A 17,030-nucleotide genomic window follows, 5' to 3' on the forward strand; every position below is an offset into this window, starting at 1 on the left:
CTGAATTTTGATCACGTGGCTGTGAAGATCTTGCAACCGTTGTAAGCCTGAAAAACTGTTGTAAGTCGCTATTTTTCAGTGCGGTTGTTAACTATTAAATGAACTGGTGTAAGCTGAGGATCACCTGTATTGAGGGGGGGGTCAGACCCTCCCTTGTTTTTATGACAACCCCCCCCCCCCCAAGGAATTGCATCAATAAAATATACCAAGGATGGAAATGGAGAACTGGAATACTTGAGCCAAGCGTATTGCAAAACCCAGGTTTGTGAATTCTCTTCTGCTGAATGTCTGGATCTCTACATGACACTTCCTTCGGTGTGTGTGTGTGTGTGTATGTGAAAATGCTCGGAAAAACCACAAAACCAGAGCAGTCCAAATCCATTTGGATTTTTTCCATTAGAAGGAAGGGGAGGGGGAAGAATCATTTGCCAGGGATTTAGAACATTTGTTAAACTTTCCGGAATATCTGTCTTCCAATTCCAGCTGCTTTCCATTTTTCTTTTAGCCTTTGGGCATCGGTGTGGGGTGAGTAGAGCCTTGGGGGGGAATTACACATGGGTCCCTGAGGGAGAGCCTTGTCTGGGTCTACAGTAGAGAGAAAGATAGTTTTTCAAGGCCCGCATTTATCACGTTGCTTGTTAGCAGCTCTTCTCTCCAGAGGCTGTGGGGTACCTTGTGCAAATGCCGCTCCTCCCATTTCTCCAGGCAATTCTTTCCTGCTTAGTTTTGCTACGTCGAATTGTGCCCTGGGTGGCAGGTGGGAAAAGGAACCGTTTCAGCCTTTCTAAAGCTTGGGACCCTCAAGACTGCCAACTCTATGGCTTTGGAAATGAGGAAAAGTCAGATTTTGCAAAATGTTGACAGAAGAGAAAAGGAGAAGGAGAAGAATAGAAGAAGAAGGAGAGTAGGAGAAGAAGAAGGAGAAGAAAGATAGAATAGAAGGAGAAGGAGAGTAGAAGGAGGAGGAGGAGGAAAGGAGGTAGAGGAGAAGAATAGAAGAAGAAGGAGAGTGGGAGAAGAAGGAGAAGGATAGATTGGAAGGAGAAGGAGATGAGGAGGAGGAGGAAAGGAGATAGAGGAGAAGGAAAAGAATAGAAGAGAAGGAGAGTAGAAGAAGAAGAAAGAATAGGAGAGGAGGTGGAGGAGAAGAATAGAAGAAGGAGGAGAGTAGGAGAAGAAGGAGAAGAAGGATAGAATAGGAGAAGGAGAGTAGAAGGAGGAGGAGGAGGAAAGGAAGTAGAGGAGAAAGAGAAGAATAGAAGAAGGAGAAGACGGATAGATTGGAAGGAGAAGGAGAGGAGGAGAAGGAGGAGGAAAGGAGGTGGAGAAGAAGGAAAAGCATAGAAGAAGAAGGAAAGGAGGTAGAGGAGAAGGAGAAGAATAGAAGGAGAGTAGAAGAAGGATAGAATAGAAGGAGAAGGAGAGTAGAAGGAGGCGGAGAGGAGGTGGAGGAGAAGGAAAAGAATAGAAGAAGAAGGAGAATAACAAATACTATTCTATTGTTTGGTCAGTTACAGGAAATCCTCACCTTCCAAGCACAATTGACCCCAAACATTTCTGTTGCTAAACAAGGCAGTTGTTAAATGAGCTTTGCTCCATTTTATGATCTTTCTTGCCACAGTGGTTAAGTGAATCAATTCAACACCGTTGTTAAGTGAATCTGGCATCACCTGGACTTTACTTGTCAGAAAGTCGCAAAGAGGGATCACGTGACACACACACACCCCAGCCCCGGGACTCTGCAACCGTCATAAATACGAGTCAGTTGCCAAGCATCTGAATTTTTGATCACATGACCACGGACTGCAATGGTTACACATGTGAAAAAAGGTTGTAAGTCACTTTTTTCAGTGCTGTTGTAACTTCAAACACTCACCAAATCAACTGTTGTAAGTTGAGAACTATCTATCCTGTCTTTTGCTTTCTTGGCAAAATCTTACACGCTTGCTCTTCTTTAATTAGGAGAGCATATGCATGTTCTCGAAGGGATGCACTGGCTCAGTGGCTAAGAGGCTGAGCTTGTTGATCAGAAAGGTCAGCAGTTTGGCGGTTCGAATCCCTGGCACCGCATAACGGAGTGAGCTCCCGTTACTTTTCCCAGCTTCTGCCAACCTAGCAGTTTGAAAGCATGTAAAAATGCAAGGAGAAAAATAGGAACCACCTTTGGTGGGAAGGTAACAGTGTTCCATGCACCTTTGGCGTTGTGTCATGCCGGCCACATGACCATGAAGATGTCTTCGGACAGCGCTGGCTCTTCGGCTTTGAAACGGAGATGAACATTGCTCCCTAGAGTTGGGAACGACTAGCACATACTGTATGTGCGAGGAGAGCTTTTATTTTTTTATGCATGTTCTCACTCTCGTTGGACAGTCCCTTCTGCAGCGCTCCGTTCTTCCGTTAAAAAAGATTCCTTGGCGGAAGGAGGGCGGTGGAAGCTCCCAGCACTGAAGGTCACGGAGAAGTGGTTGAAGGATTTTTCTTTCCCCCTGGAGAAATTTGAAAAAAAATGTTGTCCAATCCAATTTCTGGCCCTGAAAATTGGATGGAGAATTGAGAGGTCCCGTAGGTGCTTGACTCAACCGCTGGGCTGTGTATGAAATTTCGCCCCTTTCCTTCTGTCATCAGTTTATATTCATGCAGAATCCTGTTTGTATTCCATGCCTGCAAAACTTTTAAATGAGCACATTTCTTCCCTCCTGCTTCATTTCAAAAGGGGTCTGCTTTGTTTTTCACACCAGGAGAAGATGTTTCGCTCAGATCAGTACAGTTGATTGTTTTCTTCATCCAACCTTAAAATAATGGACAGATTCCTAGTCATGGGATTGGAGTGGGGGAGATGCCATAATTTATTTTATTTTTTAATATATATTTTTATTTCAATTTTTAACGTGAACATATCATCTTCCATTAAACATCATCTTCTGGGTACAAATATCTCTGTGTTATTACAATCAAAATTTACAGTATTATTACATTTATAAAGATAAAGGTTCCCCTCACACATAGGTTCCCAACTCTAGGGAGCGGTGCTCATCTCCGTTTCAAAGCCGAAGAGCCAGCGCTGTCCGAAGACGTCTCCGTGGACATGTGGCCGGCATGACTAAGTGCCGAAGCTGCACAGAATGCTGTTCCCTTCCCACCAAAGGTGGTTCCTATTTTTTACTTGCATTTTTTACGTGCTTTCGAACTGCTAGGTTGGCAGAAGCTGGGACAAGTAACGGGAGCTCACTCCATTACATGGTGCCAGGGATCCGAACTGCCGACCTTTCTGATCGACAATCTTAGCCACTGAGCCACTGCTCCATTACATTGATAATGATTCTCTAATCTTACAATAATAATAATCGGCATTATCGCTCTATTCGTTTCTACTTCTTCACTTACCTTCTAATGAAAATATAATATTAGGTATAATAATCTTAATGATCATCATTATCATCATCATATTGTTTACATCTCTATCTTAACATATATTCTTTATTTCGTTGATCTCCATTTATTTCTCACTGTTACAAATTTAAGTAGCTTTAGTTAGATTCAAGAAATTCACCACCGAAAAGGAAAGACACACCTGTGGGAATTAGCTGAGAGAGAGCAGCACCCTCCCCCCAATCTTTGGGGCACCAGGCACTGCTTGGACGGAGAGAGGTTTTTCCATGGACTGGAAAAGGGGTGCTTTCATGTGATGCCTGCATCCCACGGATGGGGCTTTGCTTGTTTGTGCTTCCTGGTTTCTGGCATGCGGTGTCCCAGTGCCGGTCCATGGATAGAGAAATGGCCGGGTGTCATTTAAAGATCGAAATGCTGGTATCCATTGGGAAGTTTATTATATCTCTTTTCCAGGTTTGCCATTGAAACCTGACCCGATTCCCTTCCCCAAAGTGGGAATGGGTCTATGGGTCTTTTTTCTCTTCTTCCTTTTTCTCTTTGCTAGAGACCCCAGCCGGTTAGTTTCAATGGTGGGATTCAAACATTTTTACTATCGGTTCTGTGGGCGTGGCGTGACTTTGTGGGCGTGGCAGGGGAAGGATACTGTAAAATCCCCATTCCCTCCCCATCCCACTAACCTGCTTTCCAGCTTCGTTCTCCTGTGCAGGGCAACAAAAGAAGACCCAGTCGGTCAACTGGGAATGCCGATCAGCTGGGACTTGGGAGGCAGAGAGTAGATGGGGGCGGGGCCAGCCAGAGGTGGTATTTGCTGGTTCTCTGAACTACTCACAATTTCCGCTACCAGTTTTCCAGAACCGGTCAGAACTGGCTGAATACCACCTCTGGTCAGCTTCCATTGTCTCCAAAGGTGGTCTGAGCCAAAGAAGCTTCTTGGATGAGAAGCGAAAGGTTTTTGAAGCGAAAACCTGGAAGTCCAGTGGCCTCTTGAAAAAAAGCATCTCTGGGACAACCCTGACCTGAAAGACGGAGACTCTCCATAGACCACTTCTTCCATTGTCCCCAGTTCTCCCAGAGCTTCTGTTTCGGGGATCTTTGCCTCCAGTTGCAATTCTCCCTTAATTCCTTGGAGCAGTTTTGCAGGGCCTCTGCCCCTCCCCACTCCTTTTGTTCTTTCAGAGGGGTGGGATGCTCAGTTCTTCTTTGGTTGCTATTCCCAGGTCAAAGGGCCAGGGGTTGAAAGGTTGTGAGTTCAATCCTAGGTAGAGGCAGATGTAGGGTCTCCTGCTTGGGCAGGGGGTTGGAATAGATGGCCTGCAAGGTCCCTTCCAACTCTGTTAATCTGTTAGAATAGCCAGAATGGGTTAGAGGTGGTCTCTCTTTTTTCAGCTCTGGCCCCACATTCAAAGGCAAGTGATATCTAGGCAGGTCACATAATTTCTATCTGAACCATCTTCTCCAGGGCTGAAATCCACCCACCCCTCGTACAAGAACAGAATTTGCTGCTGCTGAGATGATAATAAGGGAAAAACCAGCTAAACAACCAAACACCCTTATTTTTAATCAATCTTTTGCTTAGCTATTTCCGAATAATTTTTAGAGGCATATATTTTAACGTATAGTTTTATTCTATTAGATTCACTGGTGTGAGAGAAATAAATGTAGTATTATAATACAGGTGCTTAAAGATAAAGGTTCCCCTTGCACATATGTGCTAGTTGTTCCTGACTCTAGGGGGCGGTGCTCATCTCCATTTCAAAGGCAAAGAGCCAGCGCTGTCCGAAGATGTCTCTGTGGTCATGTGGCCGGCATGACTAAATGCTGAAGGCTCACGGAAGGCTGTTACCTTCCCACCAAAGTGGCCCCTATTTTCCTACCTGCATTTTTTTATGTGCTTTAGCACTGCTAGGTTGGCAGAAGCTGGGACAAATAACAGGAGCTCACTCCGTTATGTGGCACTAGAGATTCAAACTGCTAAACAGCCGACCTTTCTGATCGACAAGCTCTGCAAGCTCAGCGTCTTAGCCACTGAGCCACCGTGTCCTTAGAGTATACCATATTTGATTTATTTTGCAGTTGCTAATCTATAATTGCACCCACATCTCCCTGTAGATTCTGATTGTAATTGCTGTCTTTTATCTCTCTTGTTTCTACGTTATGTTGTTGATCATTGACTGAATAAATAAATAGATGTCAAATTTCAAATGCAGGTGTGAATGACACCTCCCCCCCCTCCCTCAAAGAGGGTGGATTCAGTCTATAAAACTCCCTAGTGGTTTGACTGATGATGTTTATCAGAGATAGCCACAGTTTCGGTACAACACGCTGCAAAACTAATTTGCCCTGTTGCCATGATGTGCTGCTAAACAAATGATGAAGTGCTGGAGGAGACCCCTGCGAGTCCCCTGGACTGCAAGGCAATCAAACCAGTCAGTCCTAGAGGAGATCAACCCTGACTGCTCTTCTGGAGGCCAGATCCTGAAGATGAAACTCAGATTTGGCAGGAGGGAGGGAAGGAAAGACGCTTGCTCCTGAGGAGGAAAGCTATGGCAAATCTAGACAGCATACTAAAAAGCAGAGACATCACCCTGCCAGCAAAAGTGTGTATAGTCAAGGCTATTGTTTTCCCAGTTGCAATGTATGGCTGTGAAGGTTGGACCATAAGGAAGGCTGAGCACCAAAGAATGGAGGCCTTTGAACTCTGGTGCTGGAGAAGACTCCTGCGAGTCCCTTGGACTGCAAGGTGAACCAACTGGTCAGTCTTAGAGAATATCAACCCTGACTGCTCTTTAAAAGGTCAGATCCTGAAGATGAAACTCAAATACTTTGGCCACCTAATGATAAGGAAGGACTCCCTGGAGAAGAGCCTCATGCTGGGAAAGACTGAGAGCAGAAGAAGAAGGGGAGGATAGAGAATGAGATTTCCAGAGGAAAAAAATTGCAGACTACAGGAACCATTAGCACTGCTCAAGTGATCCTGAGGACACAGATAAACCTCCAAGACTCTCTAAAAGGATGCAAAGGACCAGCTGTCTGCAAGGAATATCAATCCTTCCATTCCCCACCATCCAGTCAGAACTGAAGAAGCTTCTTAGATGGGAAGCGAAACATCTTCAAAAGAAAAAAAAACAGAAAGTCCAGTTGCCTCCTGGGAAAAAAAAGCATCTTTGGCACAACCATAACCTGGATGACTGAGACTCTCTACATAAATTCTGTGACTTGCCTGTGCATTGCGCACTGAGGACGTCTGTGTAATTTTTCTTGGCTTCTTATTTTGGCTGCATCCTTTCGTCTGGTTTTGCTGACGGTTATTCCCCGGCCACCCTCCCCTTCCCCCCCCCCCAGGCAAACTGCTTAGCCAGCTTGCAGAACTCAGCAAAGATCATTCATCCAATGCAGGGTGACTGATGGACGCAAAAAAAAAAATCCAGAAAGCCGTAATATGATTTATTTTATTTTTATTTTATTTGCTGTGAGTGTAGGTGTCTCGGTGGGTGCCTTTGCCTCTGACTGGGGAGGCTGGTTCAATTAGAGCCGCTTGGAAAATTAGCATTTGGTGCCAACAAGCAGATTGTCAGATCAACCAAAAGGACGAGAATCTGGCTGCTTTTAAAGGGATAAAAATTGAATAAGAACTGAAACACTCAAGATTTTTTCTTTTTTTTCCACACTGTCTTCCGTATCAGTTTTGTTTTTAATTGGCGCACGGGTGCGTGGGTGCAGAATTGCGTCCTGTCTATAAACACTTTCGCGTTGCTTGCAAATAAGAGACAATTATTTGGGGGAAACTCTGGGCCCAGGGCAGATTTTGTCTCCCCCCCACCTCCTGAATATTTCCACCGCCCCCCACTTTTTGTGTTAATTCTCCAAGCAGCAGACACAAAGCAGATCCTGCTCCTATGCTAAGTCATCCATGGCTGGAACCCAAATGCATTTCTGAGTTGATGGAAAATGGATTATGCAGAATTGAGCGAACAGAGCTTTCTTGGCTACTGTTCAAATGAGTTCTTCCAGAGCTCTGCCAGCAATGCCTGCTGTCAGAAGTATTTTGGCTAGGATTTTTTTTGGGGGGGGAGGGCAGGAAGGGGGGCAGCTCAGATGCTAGGCAGTGTTTTTTTCCATCCTGATCTCAGGGCAGGAATGCTCCAGATCAAACTTTTCGGATTCATTAACAATCCAAAAAGGGTTGAAAAAAATATATATACTGTATTTTTCGGACTATAAAACGCATTAAGATTTTGAAGAGGTAAGTAAGGAAAAACGTTTTTGTCCCCCCCGACCCCCAGGAGCATTCTGCAGGCTTTAGCAGGACTGGGGGAAGGCAAAAACACCCCTGTTTTTCAGCAAAATAGGGACATTTTTCCATTCCCCCCCCCCCAGCCCTGCTGAAGTCTGGGGGGTGGGGAAGGCAAATACACCCCCATTTTTGCAAAAAATGGCCCATTTTCCACAAAAATGGGATGTGTGGGTGGGGCTTTGGGAGGCCAAAAATGGCTGTGTTCGGTGTATAAGACGCACCAACATTTCCACGCTCTTTTAGGGAGGGAAAGATGCGTCTTATACTCCGAAAAATACGGTATGCTAAAACAATATAGTAAGAGCAACGCAATCAAATTAAAACCAAGCCAAATAAAGGACAAATAGCAACCCTCCTAAGCATTTTTTTTTTAAAAAACCCTAACGGGACTTGATGCAAGGTAGTCCTCAGGTTCTGTTATGGCCATAATTGGCAGCTGAATTTTCACTGCTAAGCAAGGCAGTTATGAAGGGAGTTACGCCCAATTTTACAAGCTTTTTTGACACGGTTATTAAGCGAATCCCTGCTCTCCCTGATTAGTTTTTATCCATTGCTTCTTGTCCTGCCTTCAGGTACTTTGGAGAATAGTTTGACCCCCTCTTCTTTGTGGCAGTCCCTGAGATATTGGAACACTGCTATTGTCTTCTCTTCCTCCATCTTCCCGGAGTCTTCGCGTCGCCCGGGTTCGGGTCAATGCTAGGGCTCAGTACCTCAGCACCCTGAAGTTCAGGGCAGCTGGTGAAGTCTTTTAAGGCAGATTCGGGTTAATGTCAGGGTTCCAAATAGCATCCAAAATTAAGTCAGAATCCGAGGCGCAGGATTCCTCAACGTTCCAATTTATTGAAAGAGCCATGTTGGCACATCTGGGAAAACCTGAATCTGAAAGCTTCCTGGTTTTCTCCACCCAGTTGAAAGTTCAAGATCTTGACCCCACACCCACAAGTCCATCACAGGGTCCAATCTCCCACTGCCATGCTGGCAGCTTCCACCCGTCCAGTTCCGACCAGGTGCAGAGAGACAAAGATGACCTTGGCTTTCTAAGAAGAATGTTGTTATGGCTACATATCACCCAACTCCATATAATCCCCCGTCCCATTTTCTCACAATAGAAAATAAGACAGTAGAAAGTGTGACAGGCCTGAAGTCCAAAAGAAAAGATAGCTTGCAGGCATGACAGCTATCACGTCGTCCCTAGTCCTTCTTGTAATCAAATCAGACACACCCAATTCCAGCAACCATTCCTTATATATTTTAGCCTCCCGTCCCCTAATCGTCCTTGTTCCTCTTCTCTGCACTCTTTCTAGAGTCTCAACATCTTTCCTGCTAGCAATGTGGACTTTGCTTCCTGCTCTCTGGCCAAAATGCCTGAGTCACAAGAGCATTTGTGCTAGGAAGAGAGATAGAATGTGTTCCAACAGCTGCACAGGCACTCCGCCAGAAAAAGCTCAGCATTGCTCTGTGTCCAAATCTTGACTGAACTCGGTGGGGATGGGGGGGCAGGAAGTTAGGGAAGGAAGGGAGATGATCCCGGCTCTCAAAGTGAGTTCTAGTCCAATTATGGTTTCTAAGGATAGAATCCCACAACGTGCTTAACATGCTTATCTCATCAGCGCATTCATTCTCTGAGTACACCCAGCCCTTTGAGTCACAAATGGAGTAGACTGGATTCACCCCCCCCCCCCCAAAAAAAAAAAGCTTAGCAGGTGGTGGACACGAATGGAACTGCTTAGTTTGTAACCGGCCTGATTAAACATCTTGTGGGAAACAAGCTGTATTCGGTTCCATGACTGTGAATTAAAAAACATTTCATTCCTTGCATTATTTTGAGCCAAATTCCAGCACATAAGATTGTCTGATTATTTGGTTGAACAGTAGATGGTGTTCCCTGGAATCTAAGAAGTCAATATTGCATCCAGTTTTGGTCGCCACTGAGCCTCTAAAAAGAGTGCAGAGAAAAGCAACAAAGATGATTAGGGGACTGGAGACTAAAACACACATCTTGGTTAATGGAAATAAGGACTAGGGGTGCCATAATAGCAGTGCATCAATATCTCAGGGGCTGCCACAAGGAAGAGGGGGGTCAACCTATTTTCCAAAGCATCAAAAGGCAAGAAAGGAAGAAACGGATGGAGACTAATCAAGGAGAGAACCAACCTAGAATTAAGGCGAAAATTCCTGACCGTTAGAACAATTAAGCAGTGGAAGAATTTGCCTCCAGAGGTTCTGGATGCGCCAACATTGGAAGTTTTTAAGAAGACAAGCATTTGTCTGAAATGGTATAGAACAGGGCTGTCCAACTTGATTTCATTGAGGGCCGCATTAGGGTTGTGTTTGACCTTGGGGGGGCAGATATGTCCCCCTAGGCCAGTGGTTCCCAAACTTGGCAACTTTAAGACTTGTGGACTTCAACTCCTAGAGTTCTCCAGCCAGAAGAGCTAGCTGGAGAATTCTGGGAATTGAAGTCCACAAGTCTTAAAGTTGCCAAGTTTGGGAACCACTGCCCTAGGCCTTGAGTTTGACATCCCTGGTATAGGATCTCCTGCTTGAACAGGTTGGATTAGAAGACCTCCAAAGTCCCTTCCAATGCTGTCTTTCTGTTAAGTTGGGTAGCTTTAGCAGAAGACCAGCTGGTAAAGCGAGAAGGGGGTTTATTAGGCATTATTAAGGTCATTAAAGAACAATGCAGCTCCAGATGATTAGTTGTTGCAGGAAAACAATAGAAAAAAACTTCTTGGCTTCCAAGAAATCATCTTTTGTGGCAACCTGAAAAGGTTTCTAGGTATGGTCTGGTAAGGCCACACCCGATTTCCTATCTGGGGATCCTGAGACTTGTAGTAGACCCAACACCATTTCACACGCAGCAGATCAGAAAACCAGGGAAACAGACGTTGTTGAGTCTGATGCAACCTGGGCTCCCGAGGGCTTCACTGTCTGCAACATTGAGAAAAAGACTTGGTTGTCCTTCTGTTTTGATCTCTTTCCCACTCAAGTAGAACCGAGGCATGCTCCCTCGTATGCTTGCTGAGTTTACGCGTGACACCTGCCTTTGGAAAATTTGGCCTTATATGGAGAGATGAGTGAAACGGCAAAGTGTAGGATACATTCATTCCTTCAGTTGGAATCTGTAAAATCCGTAGAGCGATACCGCCCTCCTATGGGCTTCGCGCAGCCTCTCCTAGTCTCTTCCCAATTTTTCCCTCCCATCTTCCCTGCCTCCGTTTGAAAAGAGAAGTGGGTTTACTTGTATTTTTAATCAAACCTGCAAGCTCATGAACTCCACTTCCTTAGGATCTTGCAAAAAAACAAAGTGGAACAACAACTGTTAAAACTAGGACCACACATCTTCTGAATAGCTTTTATCCCAGCGCTATAATGGCACTCAACAATGAACTAAAGGGCCACCATCAGTGAGCTATTGGACAGCACTACTTGGTCTGTTGTGTAGCTGCTTGGGTGGTTTAGGGGCGGGGAATTTTTTGGGTGGGTGAGTGGGAGGGTGTTTGGGGATTGTTATGTGTGTTGGGCCTGTTCTCTGGGAGTTATGTGACTTTCGTTGTATGTGTATTCTGTGTATTTATGTACAATGACAATGAAGTAAAGTAACTGATGATCTCCTTTTCCCGGTCCACAATAGAAAGCGTCCTCCCTCATTACATTACGGTGTGGTATGCCGGCTGGACAGCTGCAGATAGAAAGACATTATAGTGGTTAGATTCAGCCGGTTGGCACCACTTCGAGAAAACCAGTTGTTAACTTTCTGAGCTGTTTGGTGAACTGGTTGTTGGAAGAAATCATTAGGGCAGAGAACCAGTTGTTAACTTATTTGAATCCCTCCACTGTTACAGAGGTTGGTGAGCACAGCACAAAACATTGTGGGTTGTCCCCTGATACCACTAGGCGACATCGCTATGGCTTGCTGCCTTAGAAGAGTGAGGAAAATTGTCAGGGATGACTCACACCCTGGTTGGCCCTTCTTTATTCTCCTACCATCGGGAAGGAGATATAGAAGCATAGGGTACCGCACAAACAGGCTGAAGAACAGTTTTTATCCATGGGCTGTCAGACTCCTGAATTGAAAATAACTCTACAACAACATGGTATGATTGACTTGCAGGACAGGCACAATGTGCAATAAGTTCACATGGTGCAATAGGACTGGGTGTTTGTTACAGAGGTGGTATTCAGCCAGTTCTGACCAGCAGAAATTTTGAGTAGTTTGGAGAAGCAGCAAATAGGCTGGCCCCACCCCTGCTACCTCGCAGCCTCCCAGTTGATCTTCTTTTGTTGCCCAGAACAGGAGAATGGAGCTGGAAAGCAGTTTAGTGGGATGGGGAGCAGAAGTAGGTTTCAAACCCCAGCACTACCAGTTCACTCGTGCTCATGCGCAATGCTTCTGCGCATGCACAGAAGCATCTGGGTGAGTGGGCGGAGCCTCCAACTCTCACCACTACCACTTTGGTTGATCCGGGCCGAACGGGGAGCAATCCACCTCTGGCGGGGAGGGATGGGGATTTTGTAGTCTCTTTCCCCTGCCACACCCACCAAGCCATGCCCACAGAACCAGTGGTAAAAAAAATTCAATCCCACCACTGGTTTGTTACTGGGCTAGGGATTTTCTGTCTTTCACTGTGAGTTGTGTTGTGTTGGGGGGCGCACGAAGGTAGGCTCAGTCAATCTCGTGGTACACAGGTTGTAGTCTGACAAGAAAGGTTTGAAATTGAATTGAAGAAAGAAGAGTCAAGTCAGGAATTTTAGGATAATGTCTTTCTCAGCGTTCCCTTGCAAACTCAACCACTTTTAGTGACTTTCCAGTTTTTCTCTTTATAGTATAGTATAGTCTTTATACTATCTTTATACTCACATTGTCATTTTACCTTATGTATATGTATGAAATTGGTTTTAGTCTCACGGGTGCAATCCATGACAACAAATGCAAACAATATAAATAGTATAAAGAATAATCCCTATGCAAGTAATTAGGAAAAAAGAAAGAAAAAGTAGTCATACGTTTCCGTGTTTAAGAGTTTGACAGCCCAAGGATAAAAACTATTTTTAAACCTATTTGTTCGGCTGGCTGTGCTTTGATGACTATAAGGTCCTTGTGCTCTCTGAGCTTGCTTCTTTTCTTGTAGACATCTCATTACCCAAATTAGGTAACATCATCAATGCTAGAAGAGAATGGGTTGTGCAGAGAGGAGGAAGAGGAGATGGAGAAGGAAGAGGGAGAGGGGGAGAGGAGGACGATGACTATGGGCTCCTTGTGTTCTCTGAGCTTGCTCATTTTCTTGTAGACATTTTACTATCCAAACTAACTAGGTAACTTCATCAGTGCTAGAAGGGAATCAGGTGTGGAGAGAGGAAGAGGAGGAAGGGGGAGGAAGAGGAGGGGGAGGAAGACTATGGTGCTCTCTGAGCTTGCTTGTTTTCTTGAAGACATTTCATAACCCAACTAGGTAACATCATTAGTGTTAGAAGGGGATCAGGTGTACAGAGAGGAGGAGGAAGAGGAGAGGAAGGCAGAGGAGGGGGAAGACAACTATGGGGTCCTTGGTGCTCTCTGAGCTTGCTTGTTTTCTTGCAGACATTTCACTACCCTAACTAGGTAACGTAGCACTGATGATGTTACCTAGTTAGGCTAATGAAACATCTACAAGAAAACAAACAAGTTCGGAGACCTCTTACTTCAATCCTGAGCTACAAATATTCTCCTTTATTGGAACTGCTGTAAATTGATGACTACCTTTATAGACAGATTAGAAAGCCTCACTGGACACTTCCAACAGGTGTGTTCTTCTCTCTCTTTCTCTTAGCCATGTCTCCATGCAAGATCATGAAGTGCAACTCTGAATTTTTGGCCGCAACCTCGGGGACACAGCCCCCGGCCGCTGAGGATGCTCCTGAGTTCTGCACTGCCTTGCGCGCCTATGCCCTCTGCACCCACCACACAGCTCGCACCTGCCGGGGAGACCTCTTCTACCACTCTGCGGTCCACGGCATCGATGATCTCATGACCCAACACAACTGCTCCAAAGATGGTCCCACCTCCCAGCCTCGCCTCCCCCCGCTGCCTCGGGGCGACAGCCAGGAGCGCTCAGACAGCCCTGAGAGCTGCCACTATGAACGTAGCTTCCACAAACACTCCTTGCGCCCCAACTACACCCACTGTGGGCTGTTTGGAGACCCCCACCTGCGGACGTTTTCGGACAGCTTCCAGACGTGCAAAATCCAAGGGGCCTGGCCGCTCATTGACAACAACTACCTGAATGTGCAAGTCACCAACACTCCTGTCTTGCCTGGCTCCCTGGCAACAGCCACCACCAAGGTAGGAATGTCCCCATAGCATAGCATGGTTTGGAGAGTATGACCTCTTCTGGACATTTTGGAAAAGCTTGCTTTGTTTGACTTCTCATCAAAATTGAGTTGGCTTATTCTGGAGGCCTCCACATCATCCTTCTGTGGTCCATGAAAGTCCAACATGTGCTTGTTTGGGAGATTTAATCAGTGGTGAAATTCAAAATTTACTACCGGTGGTGTGGGCGTGGCAGGGGAAGGATACTGCAAAATCTCCATTCCCACCCCACTCTGGGGCTAGTCAGAGGTGGTATTCGCCGGTTCTTTGAACTACTCAAAATTTTTGCTACCAGTTCTCCAGAAGCTGTTGAATTTCACCCCTGGATTTAAGAAAAGTTGCAGAGGTTCAGAACTCTCATTTCACTCTTTAGGCCTCACTGAAATTCTTGAATAAGGGCAATTTTCCCTACTTTGGAGGGATTCAAAAACTAAAAGGGGGTTGCCCTTTAAAAGTATCCAGTGTTTCTAAACAAATGGGAAAATTTGCCCCCCCCCCCCCAGTTCAATGGCATCATAGAATCATTGATCACATTCCTAAGCTAAGATTAAAAATATGTTAGTCTAGTTTACTTTACTTTATTGTCATTGCACCTTGTACAACGAAATTAAATGTGATCTTCAATGTACAATGGCAGTTCAGGTTGTGGTTGTTAAGGAATTCTGTGTAGTCATTAAGCACAACATCAGGTGGTGGCTGTTCTCCTCATTGACTTGACTTATTGGAAGCTGGCCGTGAAGATCACAAGGGGTGATGATGTGACTGTGGGAAGCTGTGACCATTGTAACCGTGTGCCAGTTGCCAAGTGCCCCAATCATGATCCTGTGACTGTGGGGACACTGCAACAGCCACAACTTCAAGGACCAGCCATAAGTCTTCTTGTTGAGCACTGTTGTGACTTCGAATGGTTGCTGAACAAGAAGTCACTAAGTGAGGACTACCTGTATAGTCAAAAGCCTTTCCCTGTCTTTCATGGTTGACAAAGCATGATGAATACCCCTGGCAACAACAATTGGACCAACCATTTGGTGGGCTCTATAGTTCCCTGGGGTCTCTGCCCTGCTGGCAAAACCATGTCTTCATGCTTTTTGAAAGAAAGGACAACTTAGTTAGGAAAACTAGCAGAAGAGAGAAATTGAGCGTTCAGACCTGGTACAGCAAACACGGGTGGGTTATGAACCAATCTAGACCGTCTTGTCAATGTCGGTAACCTTTTGCCTTTCATTCCCACCAGCTCACTATCATTTTCAAGAGCTTCCAGGAGTGTGTGGAACAAAAGGTGTACCAAGCAGAGATGGATGAACTCCCAGCAGCCTTTGCTGATGGCTCAAAGAATGGCGGTGACAAGCATGGTGCCAACAGCCTGAAGATCACCGAGAAGGTCTCTGGCCAACACATTGAGATCCAGGCCAAATACATTGGCACCACCATCGTAGTGAGGCAAGTTGGTCGCTACCTCACTTTTGCCGTCCGGATGCCAGAGGAGGTCGTGAAAGCTGTGGAGGACGGAGACAACCAGGGCCTCTATCTTTGCCTCCGGGGTTGTCCACTCAACCAGCAGCTAGACTTCCATGCCTTTCCTCCCACCCCTAAGGCTACTGAAAACCGCCCTCCCCGGAAAGGCTCGAATCCACCTTCTTCACCCGAGGTCTTCACCTACGAATCAGCCACAGTCAAATGCAAAGAGAAGCTCCCGGTTGAGGATTTGTACTTCCAGTCCTGTGTGTTTGATCTCTTGACAACTGGTGATGTCAACTTCACCCTGGCTGCTTATTATGCTTTTGAAGACGTCAAGATGCTCCACTCCAACAAAGACAAGCTTCACCTCTTTGAAAGGACACGAGACTTGGAGTCAGGCGTTACGGCCACCTCCGAGCTTTCCATGGCTCTGTTTCTTTCCCTCTTGGCATTCCTATGCTTGAATCAAAGTCCGTCCCTTTTCTTGTAGACTGGCCCAGACACACTTGGTGGTGGAGCTGGGAAACTGAGGACCACTGTTACAGTTTGGGGCAGGTGTGAAATGGAAGCAACCGGGGATTGTGTTGACCCAGGTCACGTCTAGAAAACATGACTTTGGCTCTTCCTGTCAACGTCTTCCTCTCAACAAAGGCTTCCTCTATGTGGAAGGCTGGTCAAGGGCCACATCAGCCACCCATCCCCTTCTTCCAGTTGCTACACACGATGCAGACCTTTGCCTTCTCACTTTTCTTGAATGCCTTTTTCACTGGCAGTGGCATTTGTATAATAGTGTTTGGAGAGGCAACCGTTGCTTTTGGACTGTGCATATAGTGGCTTGGAGATGACCATTCAAAGAATCCCTAAATGGGCCAGACATGGGCACAGTCCCACGGCCTTTGGGTGGGGGGTGATTTGTCTGTTTTTGCATCCTGCTCATGAAAAATGGATTCGCGTGGTTGCATCCTTGTGCATGGGAGCCTGCTGGTGCACACTTCTCTCCAGATTGGCTTGGGCAGCTGCTGGCAGCTGCTCCTGGATGGGTGGGTGTATCGATGGTATTTCCCTCCACTTCCAGAGGAATGGTGCCTAGGAGCCAATCTGCAAGGTTTTGATTGTCCATTTGCCTCCTCTGGGCAGACATCACCCTCACAAACTCATTTCCTTCCTTGCTCACTCCATTTCGGTCTCCTTCATAGAAAATGGCTTCCTTTCGCTTTAGCCAAGAATGAATGGGGGAGGAATGGGAGGGTCAACCTGGTTTCATGGGCAATGTGAGCAGATTGTGTTTTCTTTCCAACTCTTGGGTGTGGTTTGAGAACCACAATGTTTGTCCTGTTTTCAAACTCGTTGTCCACTCCTATTCTACATAGGAAAATAAGCTAGGGAACTAGGCCAGTATTACTCCAGCTGTGCCACCACTAGGTGCAAATCCTCTGGTTGACATAATCCTCAAGTCTTTCATTTTGGAAAACAAACTATGCCAGTCCATAGATGAGCTGGAACATCTTTACCAGTGGTGTCAGTTTTGAGACCGTAATT

General features: G+C 45.8%; 1 protein-coding gene across 1 annotated transcript in view; it reads left to right on the plus strand.

The window, feature by feature from the left end:
• The window catches only part of LOC116519316 (repulsive guidance molecule A-like), a 42,224-nt gene extending 25,268 nt beyond the window's left edge, over positions 1-16,956 (plus strand). Inside the window, exons 3-4 of the mRNA XM_032233154.1 lie at positions 13,495-14,006; positions 15,268-16,956. Coding sequence (XP_032089045.1) covers positions 13,495-14,006; positions 15,268-15,981 — 1,226 coding nt within the window. The 3' untranslated portion in view covers positions 15,982-16,956. The remainder of the gene's footprint in view (positions 1-13,494; positions 14,007-15,267) is intronic.
• The last annotated feature ends 74 nt before the right edge of the window (positions 16,957-17,030 follow it).

This window comes from Thamnophis elegans, chromosome 16 (genome assembly GCF_009769535.1).
Source record: "Thamnophis elegans isolate rThaEle1 chromosome 16, rThaEle1.pri, whole genome shotgun sequence".
Classification (NCBI taxonomy): domain Eukaryota; kingdom Metazoa; phylum Chordata; class Lepidosauria; order Squamata; family Colubridae; genus Thamnophis; species Thamnophis elegans.